Source organism: Typopeltis vanoorti, chromosome 5 (genome assembly GCF_054136105.1).
Source record: "Typopeltis vanoorti isolate ZY-2024b chromosome 5, IOZ_Tvanoo_1.0, whole genome shotgun sequence".
Lineage (NCBI taxonomy): Eukaryota > Metazoa > Arthropoda > Arachnida > Uropygi > Thelyphonidae > Typopeltis > Typopeltis vanoorti.
This window is the reverse complement of record NC_143553.1, coordinates 41,212,729-41,230,159: the sequence shown is the minus strand read 5'-3', so window position 1 is coordinate 41,230,159 and position 17,431 is coordinate 41,212,729. Positions and strand designations below refer to the sequence as shown.

Below are 17,431 nucleotides of genomic sequence, written 5' to 3'. Positions count from 1 at the left end.
CAAGAACTCTTCGAATACTTTGTCACAGTGTACAACATAGAGCAACAAACTTCGAAAGGCATTATGAATATGAGCAATTATTCATGAACTACTATATTCAAACAGACAACGCTAAATAAGATTTTAAAATAAATTTTATGTTGTTGCTTATTAAAAAGTTGTTTATAACAATAAATTGAAATAAATGATGCAATTTTTTTATATCCTTTGCTTAATGTTATCAGTCGGTTATTGTTATCGAAAAGTGATCACACCAGTAAGGTTTCATTAAGATTTAAATGAAAAGCTACATGCTTATCCCACAGAAAATATTTATTCCTGATTTTATATATATAAAAAGTTAAGCAAGTTTGAGCATGGGTAGTAGTTGGAAGGGATCAATCGTTCGAAGCTGTTGGCATACTCTCCCTCGTCCCTGGAGGTGTCAAATAATAATAATAATATATATATATAAACACTTCTATTTTTAGGTTGCTGTAGAAAGAGGAAAGAAATTAGAACCTCACCATGATCCCATTCACACTCAGGACTGGTATTTAGATGAGGAACTCAGGGATCAGCTAAATAAGGAATATGGAATTGAAAGCTATACATTTATTCAGTGTCAAGGTGATACTGTTTTCATTCCAGCAGGAGCACCTCATCAGGTAAATGTCAATTACTAATTCACTTTGAAATTTTATAATTTATGTGAAGGAAATGGTATAAAATGCTTCAAATCTGCAGTAAAGAGTGAAACTTACTATTGTGCTGCTTGAAAAGATAAATTTCTTCCCAAGAGCCTGTATATTTTGGTTTTTCTTAATTCTTTTGATTAAGGATTCTGCTGATCTGATAGTACTAATGTTAAGGTACACAAAAAATGTTATTGAAATTATTTAAAGTAAAATTTATATAAAAAAGTAGTCTCATTCCATTTCTGATAATTGAATTATTTTAATTGAGTTAATTTAATTATGTACCTCTGAAAATTATCAGATGTATTTTGATAGAACAGTAGCACCACATTACCAACACAAAACCATTGCATACACAGCCCTACTTTTTTGAGCATATTAATACCACTAATAGCTTATCTGCAACAAAACCATATGCTTCCATGTGCTTAACAGTCAACTTTTGTTATAGCAAACTTACAGGAACCTCAGTAACAGTTTTGTAACTGGAGAGCTTGTATAGTGAATTTCTTTTAGCATAGCACTATATATCTATGAGTTTTTTTTTTTTTTTTTTTTTTTTTTTTTTTTTTTTTTTTTTTCTCTCTGTATATGAATTTCCTGTATATAAAAATCAGTATTTTCTGTAAATTAGATGTGTTTTTCTGGCCAGTTGGCCTGTTTTGCAGCAGGGAAAAAGCCTTGCCATTTCTATGAAACTAACTAGTGAGTTGCTATAGTAAGAGTTGAATGGATCCATCTTCTCTAGAAGATATCAACATACATGCATAATTTCCTGATTATGAATTACTACAAATTAGTTTATTTCTAGAATACGTGAATTTGAAATACATAAATTTGGGAATTAAAAAAATAAAAATAAGGGTCTTTGTCTGTCATGTCAAAGTGGACTAAAAGCACTGCAATAGAGTTTGCACAGAGCATTTCTCTGTGCAAACTCTATTGCAGTGCTTTTGCATAGCAGATTTTTTTCTAAGGCCATATTGCAGACTCTCCAGACTGTTTACAGTGGACAGCAAATGTATTCTAGGTTTTCTACCATAGTACAAAAATATTCCCACACAATAATATCTACATTAGGTTTTGATTGCTGTGTTCTCTTAATATCCATAGCAGTTTCTGCCTGAAAAGTCCCATAACAATTATTGTACTATAACAAAATCAGCTATTCCATGGTACTGTCCATGTTTATATAGCAGCTTTTCCTCTTTAAAATTTTTTTTAAAAAAATTTTAATTTTGTAGTAGGGATACATCCCAACATATGTATAATTTTCTGATTGAGGTGCATTTGTCAGATGAATTGTTTTCATAAGGTAAAAAATCCATATCACATACATTGGCTTAAGGAGTGATAGGGAAGGATGAAAAAAAAAATTCTTTATAATAGACAAATTATAATATAAACACTTCTATTTTTAGGTTGCTGTAGAAAGAGGAAAGAAATTCAAATTATTCAAAACAAATTATAACACTATCATGTATTTCTTTAGATTGAGACAGAACACAAATAAAAAGCAATATTTACAATTGTAATTTTTTTTTTTAATTCATTCAACATGAGTTAGATGTTGAATGTAGAAATGAGATAACAGACATGCAGTGTATTGTTGCAAGATATGGCATAGCCTAATTCATTAATGTGTACATCCTTTGTGTGTTGCCCAGGGTTGATTTAATATTATACTTTGATTTTTATTACATTGGGTTAGACATCTTATCTCACTTGCCTCCTTAGAATTTAACAATTAATACATAAATTTATGTATGACATTTTAATGAGTTACCAATTAACTTGATTTCCACTGGTGGTTGAATAGTCCAGATTTGGTGTATTTTTAGCCTATTTTTTCTCCACATCTCTGATATGTTCTTTTTGATGGATCTCTCCAGACTATCCCATCTGCTCAACATAAATGCTTCAATTATGAAAGATTTTGTATATTCCTGGTCTTTTCATAGGCAGTTGGGGTTGTTTTGGCAATCTTAACATCATGGATTCTTTCTACAGTGGTCAGAAGGCAACTTTTAAATTACATTGTTGTAGGGTTTTACCTATTTTGTCTAACATTTTCGATTTAAGGTTAGGAAACTGCACCTTTCATAGTCGTATGGTTGTTGTCTTGGAGCATGAGATGGTTCATTCAAGACAATTTATATTTTTGTTTTAATTTTATACCCAAGCTTAATCAAAGCTTGTGTGTGGAGTATATTCATGACTATTTGTATACAGGCTTATATAGACTTAAATTCACATCAGCTCCCTTCGTAAAGCAACAATTGATCCATCATTTTTACTACTTTGTGGCGAATATATGACTTCTGCATTTATTTTCCTCAGTATCTTCTTGGGTATAGTTCTCACTAAGGAGACATCAATAAAGGTAGAAACCAGTCTGTATAGTGACCCTTCAAAAAAGTAAATAAATAAAATAGCAATAGACATAGCTGAAAGGAAGTGTACTTTGCATTATGGAATACTAAGGCAATTAATACAAAGTCATATATATAAGAAATCAGGGCTATCCTGGATGCTGTGGCATCCAGGATAGCCCTGACATTCTTATCCCAGTTGTTGTCATTGCTTGCTGGACAGTGAGCATTCCTGTGTTTTGCTTGGTGGTGGATGGCAGCTTTGGTACCAACTCATTCCTTTTGACAATGAGTACTTTTTCACTTTCATATTTATTACAGGCCCTCAAGAAGGCCTAATACAGAAACTCTTTGCATATCAAAAACAAAAATAAGAAACAGAACTCATCACAAATGTGAAAAAGTATTCATCATCACACGTGTGGTTTTTTTTAAAAAATTCTATTTTAACAGTCTGGAAACCCTGCTATAATGACCAAACATTGAACTTCTTCAAGCCATTTCAGTCCTCCAGGAAGTGGGGCTGTGGTCTCACACTTGGAGAGAAGATACTTTCTTTCTACCCATTAAGAAACCCTTTGTCAGTGGACATTCGAAACAGCTACCCAGAAATAATTAGAGCAACTACTTTGTGCATTGGGAGAATGCCAACCACAGTAAATCCTCCCTCTTCCACATTTGAAATAACTACCCAGAAACAATCAGAGCAATTCCTTTGTGCAACTCTATTGTGGGAATATCAATCACAGTAAACACACACACACACACATAACTTTGAACCTTTCTCAGGGAGTACCTTAGTGTTCCTTAGGTAAGGAGATGTGCTCCAAATTGGAGGATCATTTCTGAAAGCTATAAGATAAATCCTTATGTAGTGATCTTCACCTGCTTCAGACCAGGATGATTACCCTTAAATCTCCAACATGTGAGGATGTATATTATAGCTTTCAGCCTATAATATACTATATTATGCTTTATATTTCAAACCCTTTACATCACTTTAAGTGTCTATGATCATTCATGGACTGCCTACAGTGGCTTTGTCATCTCTGTCCATTGTGCCTGTATATGCAAAGAACCAAAATGCTTTAATTGATAAGCAGAATAGAAAGCCTACTTAAGAGCATGGAAAGGAAAGGATTAAAAGGTGATTCAAAAATCAAGACCAGGCAGAACATTCTGTTCCAGGAGGCTAAGAGGAAATATACTACAACGGTAATAATACCTAACGAAAAACCTCTTATGCAGCGAAAGAAACCAAAGGAAGTGTCGAAGGATGTCCTCAATACTTATGATTGCCCCACCTTCTCACAATTACATATCTTACACAAGATATGCTTATGACTTAAGACATACTTAAAGAACAGCGATGATCTCACATTATGAAGTGTAACCATCATCTGTACAGACAAGATGGGTGGTGGAGCTGTCTTTGCAGGTATCTATCCTTGTGGACAGTCATACCTCCCCCCGTATACCAATATTCACTGCCATTAACTTAATAATCTGCTCACCTTCTTCCTGCTATTATTCAAGTAGGACGATTGGATCCTGTTGACCATCAAGAATCAGAATTGCCACTGGAACATTTCAAACATCATTAGTTCCTAATCATTTGCATTGAAGCAAATGAACTATGAAATTGTATTCTTGTTTATTCATTTACGCAAATAGCTTGTGTGTGAAGTTTTTTCACGATTAGGATAGTGATCCCTTCCACAATGTGTTGCAATATACACATCTGAAAGGAGTGCTTTATATTATGAGTACTTGAGGTATTTGATGTGAATTCAGCAGTCTAGTCATCATGATACTTTGCATGCAGACTTTGTTTGCTTACACTTGGGTAAAACATTAAAAATGTAATTTCTTGGCAAGTATACCATATTTTTCCATGTATAAGACGATACATTTTTCTAAAATTTTTAGACCAAAAATTGGGGGTCGTAAAATCGGGGGAGGGTGGGGTAACCTGCGGTTACAGTGACGAAACTGTCGGTACCTTGTCTCCATGAACAGGCTTCCGCCAATCACTAGCCTTTGTTAACTCTGTCGATTGACATCATTAACGGCTGATTCTGAATAAACCAATCAGAACTCTGAAAACTCTGAAATTCATACACCTGCAACTCATTGACAGGGTAAGTGAGCACTAGTCCATAAAAATGTCCTGGGGGGGGGGGGGGTGAAGAAAATGATATGCCTGAACTGAGTGATGCATAATTTCTTAGTACGTATCCTAAAAATATTACCTAATTACTAAATATATTTTGAATATTTAAAAAAATATCAAATGTGTTCTATGTTTAAAATATTGATTTCTTAATTTTGGCTTTGAAAAAGTAGGGGACGTCTTATACATGGAAAAATACAGTAATTTACAAATGAACCACCTTTGTTACTTCGACGACAGCTCTCCTTGTTATATGTAACTGAAATAAAATTCCTGCCAGACCATTCCATGTGGCCATACATTGTTGTTGCTAGAAGTATTGGGGGGAAGCAATTGCTACTTTGTTAGCACTGGTATGCAGTTTTATACAGTGGGCAATCACATAAAATTGTGAATTTTTTGAATGGATATTAATTTAACAATTTTTGCTTGTTACACATTCTAAATGTTGTTTTACTTATAATTATTGCTGTTGCAGGTTCTCAATCTCCATAGTTGTATAAAAATAGCAGAAGAATTTCTTTCACCAGAAAATATAGGTCACAGTTTTACACTGACTCAAGAATTTAGACATTTATCTGACAGCCTTAGCAATAGTGAGGATAAAATTCAGGTAATAAAAATTTAAAATTGCATTTTACCAATTAGGGCAAAATTTACATGCAACTTTTTAAGTGACTTTTTTTTTTTTTTATATAAATCAAAAATCAGTACTGTTTAAAAATTAAAGCTAGATAACCAGCAAGAAATCCACATACCCTATATTCATCCTCTTGTGGTCTTGCCTATTAGCAAATGATACCCTTTCCTCATGGGGCACCTGTCCATGATGGAGGGAACCTCTCAATGAAAATGGTACTGGCCCTTTTCATTCTCTTTTCTTCCCATATTCTTCACTCTACTTCTTCTGAGTCATCTTTACTATTCTGTCTTCTAGACCATTATCACCAAATATGCTGCTGTGTTTGCCGTGCAATGTGACCTGTGGGCATTTAGAAAACGGGATCTGGATAATCTTGCACTACTCTGGCCTCTGCTTTACTAATACAAGTGGTCCTGGATGGCCTGCCCATGATCATCAGGGTTACTGCAACGCTGTTGCAGTAACCCTGACTTCATACTTCTGAGCATGTTTATTGCTTGCTGAATAGATATCCATGTGTGGCTCCATGGCACTGAACAGGCCTGAAATTTTTTTCATGGACCTTCGCAAAGTCCCAACCAATTACTGATTCCATAGATTACATCTTTTGATGACAGAAGTAAGAAATAAAATACATGACACCAGTATAAAAGTATTATTGTCTCATTATCCAAAAGCCTATAGGAAAAATGTTGCCCTTTCTTATATAAAAGATTTAGAGGGACTTGCAGGATTTCCCAAAAGAGTTAAGAAATTACATTTTGGTGATATCCTTAGGCAAACATCATGTCAGCAACATTCAGAAAAATTACTAAAAGCAGTATCAGTAACATCTCATATAAAGCACTAACTCTTCTAGAGAGGTGCGTGATATAATGGGATCCCTTGGACGTTCCAGATGATATGTTCAGAGCTTAAAGATCAAGGGGTGACAGGTAGGAGATACATTCTGATTTGTAGGAATAGTTACTTGCTTCTGACCAGGAACATCATCCTTACTTCTAATACACCCAAAAGTTGATTATCTAAACTTTCCTGTTAAGCTATATATCTCTAATCTACTGAGATGCTTTAAATGTCAGAAAGATGGGCATACCTGAACTGTATGCCATGGTTCCTACTGCCTGTGCTCAATGTGGCAGTAAAGACCATGATAATAAATCTTGCTCTGCAAAGAAAGATAAATGTGTCAATTGTCAAAGAGATTGTCCGGCGTGCTGCATACCTTGCATGTCAGTGATGAAAGGATGGAAAAGAAATGCACACAGAACAAAATATCATATCAGGATACAAAGAGGAAGTTAGCCACTATCACCACACCTGTCCTGAAATCCTAGGTGACAGTTTAGAAAATACTGAACTCAAAATCTATTTTACAGGAATCAAACCTTGGAGATTCAGTGGCAAACTCTGAAGGAAACATTGATTTATTCTGCCAGAGAGGCATGTGGTGAGGTTGTGTGCAAAGATAAAAAAATCAGAACTCCCTGGTGGACACAGGAAGTTAAAGAGGCAGTGAAGGAAAAGAAGAAAGCATATCAAAAGTTCCTGGCAAATAAGTCAGCTTTTACTCTTAGAGAATACAGAGACAAATGTAAGAAAGCTAAACAGTGTGTAAAACTAGCTAAACAAAAGTCATGGGAGGACTTTGGCAAGAATATAGAAAATAAATATCAAGAAGGTGGCAAAATATTCTGGAGGTTGTTGAAGAAGCTTAGGAATGGAGGAAAGAGTGCTGTAAAAGGAATTAGAGATGATAAAGGTGAAATGAAAACAGGAGAAAAAGATATCCTTGAAGTATGGAGTAATTACTTTGAAAAACTGCTAAATGAAACAAGCAGTGATGAAAGCACAGTGATAAAAAACACTGACCAGGCATGCAGTCAGGAATACATATCCATCCTTGAAGTAGAAAAAGCCATCAAAGGCTTGAAATGTGGAAAGGCAGCAGGAGTAGATGATATTCGACCAGAAATGCTGAAGTATGGTGGTATAAGAGTCTTACAGTGGCTGCACTGCATAGTTCAGAAAGCCTGGACAGAGGGACGAATTCCTGATGATTGGAGTAGAGCTCTCATAGTACCCATATATAAAAAGGGAAATAAAACTGAATGTGAGAATTACAGAGGTATTTCCCTACTGAGTGTTCCTGGCAAGATCTATGCAAGTATACTTGAGAAACGGTTGAGAAGAATTGTGGAAGAAAAGCTTGGCGAAGAACAAGCTGGATTCAGGCCAAATAGAGGCTGTCAGGATCAGATCTTCACTTTACGACAAATAGTCGAGAAAGCATGGGAATATAACAAAGATCTGTATTTAAGTTTTGTTGATTTGGAAAAGGCATATGACAAGGTGCCAAGAGAGAAGCTATTCAATACGCTGCAGTTATATGGTGTCAATGGGGCATTATATCAAGCAATACTTAGTCTGTATTTGAGTTGTGAGTCAGCAGTTAGAATTGAAGGAAGTACAGGAAGATGGTTTAATGTTAAATCTGGTGTGAGACAAGGATGTACATTATCCCCTCTGTTATTCATTATCTATATGGATCACATTATGAAGGAATGTGGTATTAAACCTGATATCAAAATTTTGGAGATGTTAATGTCAGCTCTTTGCTTTATGCGGATGATGTTATACTTCTAAATAAATCCGCTACAAGTCTGCAAGATTCTCTGACTAAATTGAATAGCTGTTGTAATAGATATGGTATGAAGGTCAGCAATGAAAAGACAAAGACAATGAAAATAGGCAGAATCATTGAAAATGTCAACTGTGTTGTGAATGGAGAACCTGTGGAACAAGTAAAACATTTTAGCTACTTAGGCACAATTTTTACTGAAGATGGTAAACTAAATATAGAAATAGACAACAGAATCAGCAAAGCTGGTATTGTGGGAAGTCAATTGAATAAATTCATATGGAATAAGAAAGAAATTAGTCGGAACACTAAATTAGCTGTATACAAAACTGTGTTCAAACCAATTTTAACTTATGGATCTGAGAGCTGGGTCAGAAGTAAAACACTTGACCAAAGACTAGAGACCGCAGATATGAGAGTCCTGAGAAAGATTAGAGGCGTGAACAGATGGCATCAATGGCAATATCATATTAAAAATGAGGATATTAGGAAAGAACTTGACATTGTCAGCATCCAGGAATGCGTTAGCAGAGCTAATCTCAGATGGTATGGTCACTTAAATAGAATGGGAGAGGAAAGATTAGCAAAACAAGTGTTCTCTGCCAGGTTGGCAGGAAAACGACCCAGAGGAAGACCAAGATATAGGTGGATTGATACGGTACAAAGTGCCTTAGACGATAGAAATATAAGATCTGATAATGTTGGAGTCTTGACAAGTAACAGACTGATTTGGAGGAAAATTGTAGATAGGAAGTTAGTAATGATGTAATTTTTTCATGTAGTACTGTCATATCCTGTACACCCTAGAGGGTACATGGCAGGAATTTGATGATGATGATGATGAAATCTATTTTACCATACCTAAACTTTATGATTGTGAGTGCTTCACTGTGAAGCACATCAGTCACACAGCTTAGTTTCCCTCTTGAAAGATCTCCAAAAATTAAGCCATTCAGTGAGAACCCACTTCTCAAAAAAATTATGACAAGGATATCACTGTAAGATAAACCACAAGACACCCCATAGAAAACACGGATACTTCTGTATCCATCAAAAGTAAATTAAACTCACCAAATGATTCTGACAATCAGATGTGTAAACATTTGTCCAAAGGAAGAGATGGATTAGTAGATAAATGTAAGCCTGACAAAGGTGAGCCATCGGACCAAGTCTACAAAACCAAGGAAAAATTTTATGGTGAAACTGTCGTGTGACTTGCCAACATATTGATGATATCAAGTTTCTTCTGCAGAGACACAAACCTTTGTTTCTGTCTGCATGAAACATATTTAAAAGCCAGTGAGGACTCCAGTGTAAGGTATTTCACTGTTGTTCATAAGGATAGAACTGAATATGGTCCTGCTTATGGTGGAGTAGCTATCCTAGTGGGCAGTCATACTCATTTCCAACATGTCCAGCTTAATACTGCTCTGGAAACAGTAGCGAGTTACTAGCTGTGGGAGTTTTTATTACAGTATGTTCCATTTATTTACCACTCAGTTGCGAGTTATGTAAGATAGAACTTGATAATCTTATGTTGCAACTGCCTCAGCCCATACTTTTTGTGGCTGACTTTAATGGGCAGAGCATTTTGTGGGGTAGTGGTAGTGCCAAAACAAATGGACGAGATTATATTGTGGAGCAAATGCTCGACAATCATAACCTCTCTTCTTAATAATAGTCAGTACATTTTTCCACTGCTCATGTGGGATGTCAAATGGAACATCTATGAAAGCAATCATTTTATTGTTATTTGCACTATATCCTTACAGGAACTCCATCTTCCTACATGGGTATCCATGTGGAAAATGGACCAGATTGATTAGAAAATACTTTTTTCTCCATCTTGCCAAACTTAGTGCTGAAGCAGTCAATTAAACACCCAGCAGTGAAATAGGTAATAGATTGTATTGTCCGGGCCGCAACAGCCACAGTTTCCAAAATATTATCTCGATTTCCATTCTTCTATCTAAATTAGTCTATTATTTGTGAGCACTCCAATATTGTCATATTTAACATTTCTTACTTCTGAATCAATCCATCCATTCACCTAGATCTTGGTCTTCCTATGGGTCTCCTTCCTCTCTGCCACTTAGCATCAAACATCTGTTTTGCTAACCTTCCTTCCATTTTATTAAGTGGCCATACCACCTCAGATTAGCTCTGCTGACACATTCTTGATGCTAATAATGTCATTCTCATTTCTGATATTATTTTCAATATGATTCTACCATTGATGTCATTGGTTCATTCTCCTAATTTTTTTCAAAACCCTCGTATCAGTGGTCCCTAATCTTTGATCAAGTGCAAGTCTCAGATTTATAACTTAAATTGGCTTTAACTACTCCCTTGTATACTGCTAGTTTGGTGTTTTGACTGATTTCTCTCCTATTCCATATAAAGTTATTCAGCTGGCTACCCACCATACCAGCTTTGTTTACTCTGGTCTATTTCGAGATTTAACTTCTAAAATCTGTGCCTAAATAGCTGGACTATTTTACTTGTTCTATAGGATCTTCATTCAGAATGTAACTGAAGTTTTCTGTGTTCCTGCTTATTTTCATAGTTTTGGTCTTTTTATTGCTGATTTTCAAGCCAAATTTATGCAGGTGCTATTTAATTTAGTTAGTGAATCCTGGACACTTGCACTAGATGTGTTTAGGAGTACATCATCCGCATAAAGCAAAGAACTAAGTTTGACATGTCCAATCAGGCCTAATGCCACTTTTGCTCATAATGTGATCCATATAGATTATGAATAACAGTGGAAATAATGTGTGTCCTTGTCTTACCCATGATCTTACATTAAACCATCTTTCTGTATTTCCTTTGAATCTAACTGCTGACTGACAACTTAAATATAGACTATGTATTACTCTATATAATTGTAGTATTTTGAAAAGCTTTTCTCTGGGCACCTTGTTATATGCCTTTTCCAAATCTACAAAACTTAAGTACAGTTCCTTGTCGTATTCCCATGATTTTTCAGCCATTTGTAAAGTGAAAATCTGATCTTGACAACCTCTATTTGGCCTGAATCCAGCTTGTTCTTCTCCAGATTTCTTTTTCATAATATTTCTCAAGCTCTTTTCAAGTATGTTTGCATAAATCTTACTTGGAACACTTAGAGAAATTCCTCTGTTATTCTCACATTCAGCTTTTTTTTTTAAAAAATGGGATCTATGAGAGCTCTATTCCAATCATCTGGAATTCAACTTTCTGACCAAGCCCTCTGAATTATGTGGCATAGCCACTACAAAATTTCATACCTCCATACTTAAGCATTTCTGGTCAAACAGCTGCTTTTCCACGTTTCAAGTTTTTGATGCCTTTTTTTACCTCGAATACTGATATGCAGATCCTGATGACATCCACTTTGAGATGATAAAATTCTATCATTCTTTATGGGGCCTCCTTATATTGCTATAGAATACTTTCAGAAGAAGAGTTTCTGGATTTTTGGCATAACCCGAGAACCCAGAAACTCTTCTGATATTTAGAAAGCAACAATATTCTCTCTCTAACACACAACGTGGCATTCATACATCATTCAATGTTGAACTATTTGTTCTGTTTAGAAAAATGTATTTGAGACACATTCCTGAAACACTTAGAAAATAACATCTGGTTTCGGTGTTCTTTGACATGGAAAAGTTTAAGATACAGCCTGAAGATATGGCATATTAAAAGGCCTCTGTAACTTAGGTCTTCAAGTGTCAGATAAATTACAAATAAATTCAGGAATGTATTAGTACATTCCTGAATTTATTATAAACTTTGTCTAGCCAAGTCTTAGCCATATCATCGAGAATAGAGTGTTTCCCAAGCCTCTGTCTTAAGTATGACAGTCTACTGTCATAGTAAATTCAGTCAATGAACACCTTCCTCCCACTAGGCAATGCCTATTATATTGATTTCATAATTGTCATTCTTGTAACATGAGGTTTATTGAAAGACAACTCAGCATATGGTTAATCATGTCTCTCTCTGAGCTCTTAGTAATGAGTTCAAGTTTTTGGCAGAAAGAAGCATCTGTTTGATTCTTAACTCATGAGCTTCCAGATCCTGAGTTAAGAATGAAACGAAGTATTATTCTAGTAGCAACAGAAGCCAAGTTCTTAGAACTCATCTTTGACAAAAAGCTCACATTCCTTGCACATTCATCAACTTAGGAAAAGTGAAAGAGGGCATTTAATCTCTTTTGCACTCTATCCTCTACTTAATAGAGTGCAGAACGATTTTCATTTCTTCATCTTTATTATGCACTTATACGTTCAGAACTGGACTTGTGGGTTTCAAGTTCATGGTTAAGGCAAGTAGTTTGCAGTGGTTGGATCCTATCCATCATCAAGGAATACAGATAACTACTGATGCTTTTTGCATATTGTCCATTCAAAGTCTTTGTCAAAGTGAATGAACCTGCTCTGTCACTTAGAGACGGAAACAGCTTTCTCTGAACTATGCCTTAAAGTCTTTCAGAGCATCCTATTGTGGACTAGTATTTTTTCTCTGCTTGGAGGCTCAATATCACACACCGAACTACCATGTCCTTTTGGTATGTGTGTTAGAGATTATGCAAACCGATGACATGAATCTTGACAGCAATTTCTTTATTACTACCTTGAGTAGTGCTATAACCTTTAGTTTGGTGCAGTATGACCTTTGCTGTCCTTGTACCAATCGATTTGAAAATCAACCAAATTCTGTTCTGTTGGACTAGAAGCTAATTTATTATGTGCAGTGGAATTCTTTAATAGATATCATCTGCTTACATTAAAGAACTGAGCTAAACATAGCTTATTTTATTCTTATTATTGTTACGAGAGACCTCTAGGAAGTCAGTGACTCATCAAGGTAGCCACATATCATCCACATCAGCTATCATACCTTGTCTTCAATTCGAAAACAAGCCATTCCAGTCACTCATTCCTTTCTTGACTGCTTTCATTCTCAACTTCCATGGATGCCCCCTCCCCTCCATCTTCTTGTGTTCTGTATGACCCTTTAAGAAGATTTTATTTCTTCTGATATCACTCCTGTTTGCTAGTATGTCATTGGATATCTCAACACGCCAAAGTGCATGGCTATATTTAACATTAAACTCTCGCCCATTTTCACATAATTCCAGCCTATTTAATTCATTCTGCAAATAGATCTTTCTCCTGTCACATCTCTTTCCCATTGTCATTGCTGTAAATATAACAGTAGATAGATGAATAAATGAATAAAGAACTCCACTGCACACAATAAACTGGCTTCTAATCCAACAGAACAGAATTTGGTTGATTGCTGCAAGGATTGGTTTCAAGTTTTAATACCTACTATTAATGATCCACATTAATACTAGTTTATCATGGGCTACATTATTTACTCATAATCTATTTTCTATTATATTGAAATTAAATAAATAAAAATATACGCTACTGTGTTGCAGTTGCATGGTTGCTTTGTTTTATATCTGAGTATTCTAAAGTTTTAATTATGCCTGCCTATTTTATCATCTGATTGATTGCGTTTCATTACGATAAAATCAGCAATAATCAACAAACACAATTGTTTGCAATGACCATACCTGAATATGCATGATGAGTAAGGTAAAAAAAAACATAAAACATGCATTCTGCAAATAAAACTAACAATGAAATTGAAATCACATCAAGTGAGCAGACAAGCAAAAGCCCTGTGTAAATTAGTATATTGTTCCCCTAGTAATGTCGATTTGAATGTGGCAAAATATTTAAAATAATGGTTTGTATTTTGTCACAAACATTGTCAGATACTTCCAACAATACCAAAATTTGATAATTGCTATGTTGATGATTCCGATTCTAACAAAACAGTAATTTTCATTCAAATAATACATAGAACAAAAAGACATGATTCATAAAAATTTTCCTAATTGAAAAGATTGTAAAGGCATACCCAAAATTGCAGATGAAATCAGAAATAGTAACTTTTGTAATTAGTTTATAAAATATACAGCCAGTGTAACATACACTGCTTGAAAGAAGATTTTACATATTATCCTTCATAGCACTCTACAATCGCGTTCGGTGAATGTGGTGGGTCATCCACTGCAGGTAGCACTTGCTATTGGCCCCCTGCACTTCCATTTCAGTATGGTATCACTGGTTGTTGACCTGAGATGGACCAATTTGTCAATAATTTGCAGCACAGATAAGCCTGCAACATGACATCATATCACAATGCCTCTTTAGCTCTCTTCTCATAGCAGTTTCACCTGGACACAGTTGCACTGTCCTGGGAGCATCATATTCCTCCAATTTATACCAGCTACAAGCACGTGACTCGTTACATGGCATGATGCACCTTGCCCATTGACTTCTTTCCAAGCAGTCCATCTATATTATATTATAAACAAATGATTCATTAGAGGAGAAAATATTTTTTAATCATTTGTTATAAAAAATTAATATATTTTTATCAAAGCTATATTTTGCACATAGCATTAGCATGGATTCATAAACACGTTCATTGCCAAGCTGAAAATTGGAATTTCGCGCGGTGGCCAAATTTTTTTTTATTTAGTTAGCGACGTCCCCGCGATGACGCGTGAGCGGCCGCCCGGTGAGAACACGCAATATCGTGTGATCGGCAATGAACGTGTTAAACAACATCTATAAATAAGATGTCTTGTTTTAAGCTTGTGTGTGTGAAAAGGTGTTTTCATTATCTCTAGAAATTACATATTATCCTTCATAGCACTCTACAATCGTATTCGGTGAATGTGGTGGGGGTCATCCACTGCAGGTAGCACTTGCTATTGACCCCATGCACTTCCTTTTCAGTATGGTATCACCGGTTGACCTGTATGTTTTATATAGATTTGATAATCAGTAACATTAATATTTTTTATATATATATATATTTTTACAATTTTAGAGGATTTAGTTTTATTTATTTATTTAATCTTTTTTTTTTCAGATCAAAAACATTATTTACCATGCAGTGAAAGATTCTCTAGCACTGTTTGAATTAAATGATCCAGATGAATTAAATACTTGAAAGATGATTAAAAAAAAGTGGAATAAGAATATGTGTAGCATTTGGTTTCTTACATAACTGGCCACACTGCATGAAGCAAGTGTGCCTGGAAAGATGTTGAGGATGACAAACATCTACTTGATCTCATTTCTCCAGTGCTGACTAGATTGCCCTGTTGAGCAGAGCATTGTTAAGTCCTATCCCATCCTTCGTGTCTTTCAGAAGCTGCAGCAACTCTGGTCATTGTTTGATATTGAATTCTAGCTGTGCACTACAAGGTTCTCACTAGAACAAGTCCAATTTGAAGATTTTTAGTACATGGAGATGACTGTATGAATCTGAATTACTCTAAGAAACTGACAGTTTAATTGGACACCTGTGACTTACTTGCCTGCCTTTTACCTCCACTTCCAGTTTCATAACATTACTGTGTTCTTATGGCAGACTGCTAGTTAATGATATGTGCATGTGTGTATATTATATTATGAAAAGTACAAATGTACACCAACAAATGTACCTCTGTGCTTGTTTTTTACATACAGAAAGCCATGCCAGGATAATACATTTCGTTGTGACATAATTTTATAGTAAATAGGACAAATAGCTTATTTATATGGTTTTAAAAGTATGTTGTGCACTCCAGATATCTACGAGAAGAGTTGGTTACATTCATTCTTGTTTAGACACTAAGTCAGCCACATTTTGTTTCAGCAGATGACTTGAAAGTACCACAGAAGATATGTTATGTTCCTGTTAATGGTTTGTAAAAAAATAAACATGGTCAAAGCAACATACTTTTTGATTTAATATAGTGACAATTGCTTGTACAGAATTAAAAGTAACAGATCTCTGGGAGAAATCTTTGTTTGTAAAATATTGCGGATATCTATCATTTAATTTTTTCCCTGTTGATCTGTTGAATTATTTTCCAGTTTCCATATACCATATGGCAAAGACAGTTATTGTTACTTTGCCAAAGAAAAATTCTTGTCATTTTAATTAATTGGTATGTGGTAGCACCAAATACTGAGAATGTATAGCTAACACCCTGATTCTGAAACAAACTGAACAAAGTCACATTTGCAACAGTTCCACCATTGTCATTTTAATGTAAATTATTCATGAATTTTTAATTAGATATTTCATCTAGTGTTTTCTGGGGCCATCTTAAAATTAAAATTTTATAGCTATAGCATGCATGTATGGTGAGGGAGGGGGAGAGAGAGAGAGAGAGAATGATTGGCACTAGATGGTGGGAGCATGGAGATATTATTTATGCAGTTAGCTTCTTCCATAGTTCATGATTTCAAGTCCATGGCTTGTAAATGCAATGACGATGTAAAATATTTTTGGGGAGGGGGGAGGGGAACAGAAGTTTCTGTGTCTTGCCTTCATATGCCAGGTTTGGCAAAAAAATCGGCCTCAATGTTCATTCACATTTGAAAACTCTGCCAGCATCTTTATCTTTGCTGTTGTTTTAGCAATTGTTGAGTGGATTTTCTGTAAGCAGACATAGGGGAAATTTTTACCTGGCATCACTTTAGTTCGTACTTGTACATATTTCATAGCAATATTTTTATATCGAAAATGTCATCTGATGTAAAACATGTCTGTATGTATCAAATTTCCTGTTTTTATTTGACGCTGTATGGCTGATGTTGCTGGTTCGTATTAAAGTGCCGAGGGAGATTATTTTGGCATTGAAATTTTTTAAAAAAGACATCACATTACAAAAGTATACTGAATTACAAATGTTTGAACACGACTGTAGGCAGAAGAATTTTTCCATTTCACACCCTAATAGAGCTCAAGTGCTTCGTAATAAGGGAGGGGAAAATTTAGACAAACTGCATATAAACTGTTAATTTGGTATATTTTTTGCAGAATTTTAATCTTATAAAATTTTTATTAAAATTAATT

General features: G+C 35.0%; 1 protein-coding gene across 1 annotated transcript in view; it reads left to right on the top strand.

The window, feature by feature from the left end:
- The window catches only part of LOC150106336 (uncharacterized), a 580,415-nt gene extending 563,212 nt beyond the window's left edge, over positions 1-17,203 (top strand). Inside the window, 3 exon segments of the mRNA XM_090393088.1 lie at positions 471-647; positions 5,701-5,835; positions 15,452-17,203. Coding sequence (XP_090249214.1) covers positions 471-647; positions 5,701-5,835; positions 15,452-15,532 — 393 coding nt within the window. The 3' untranslated portion in view covers positions 15,533-17,203.
- Positions 17,204-17,431: the final 228 nt, after the last annotated feature.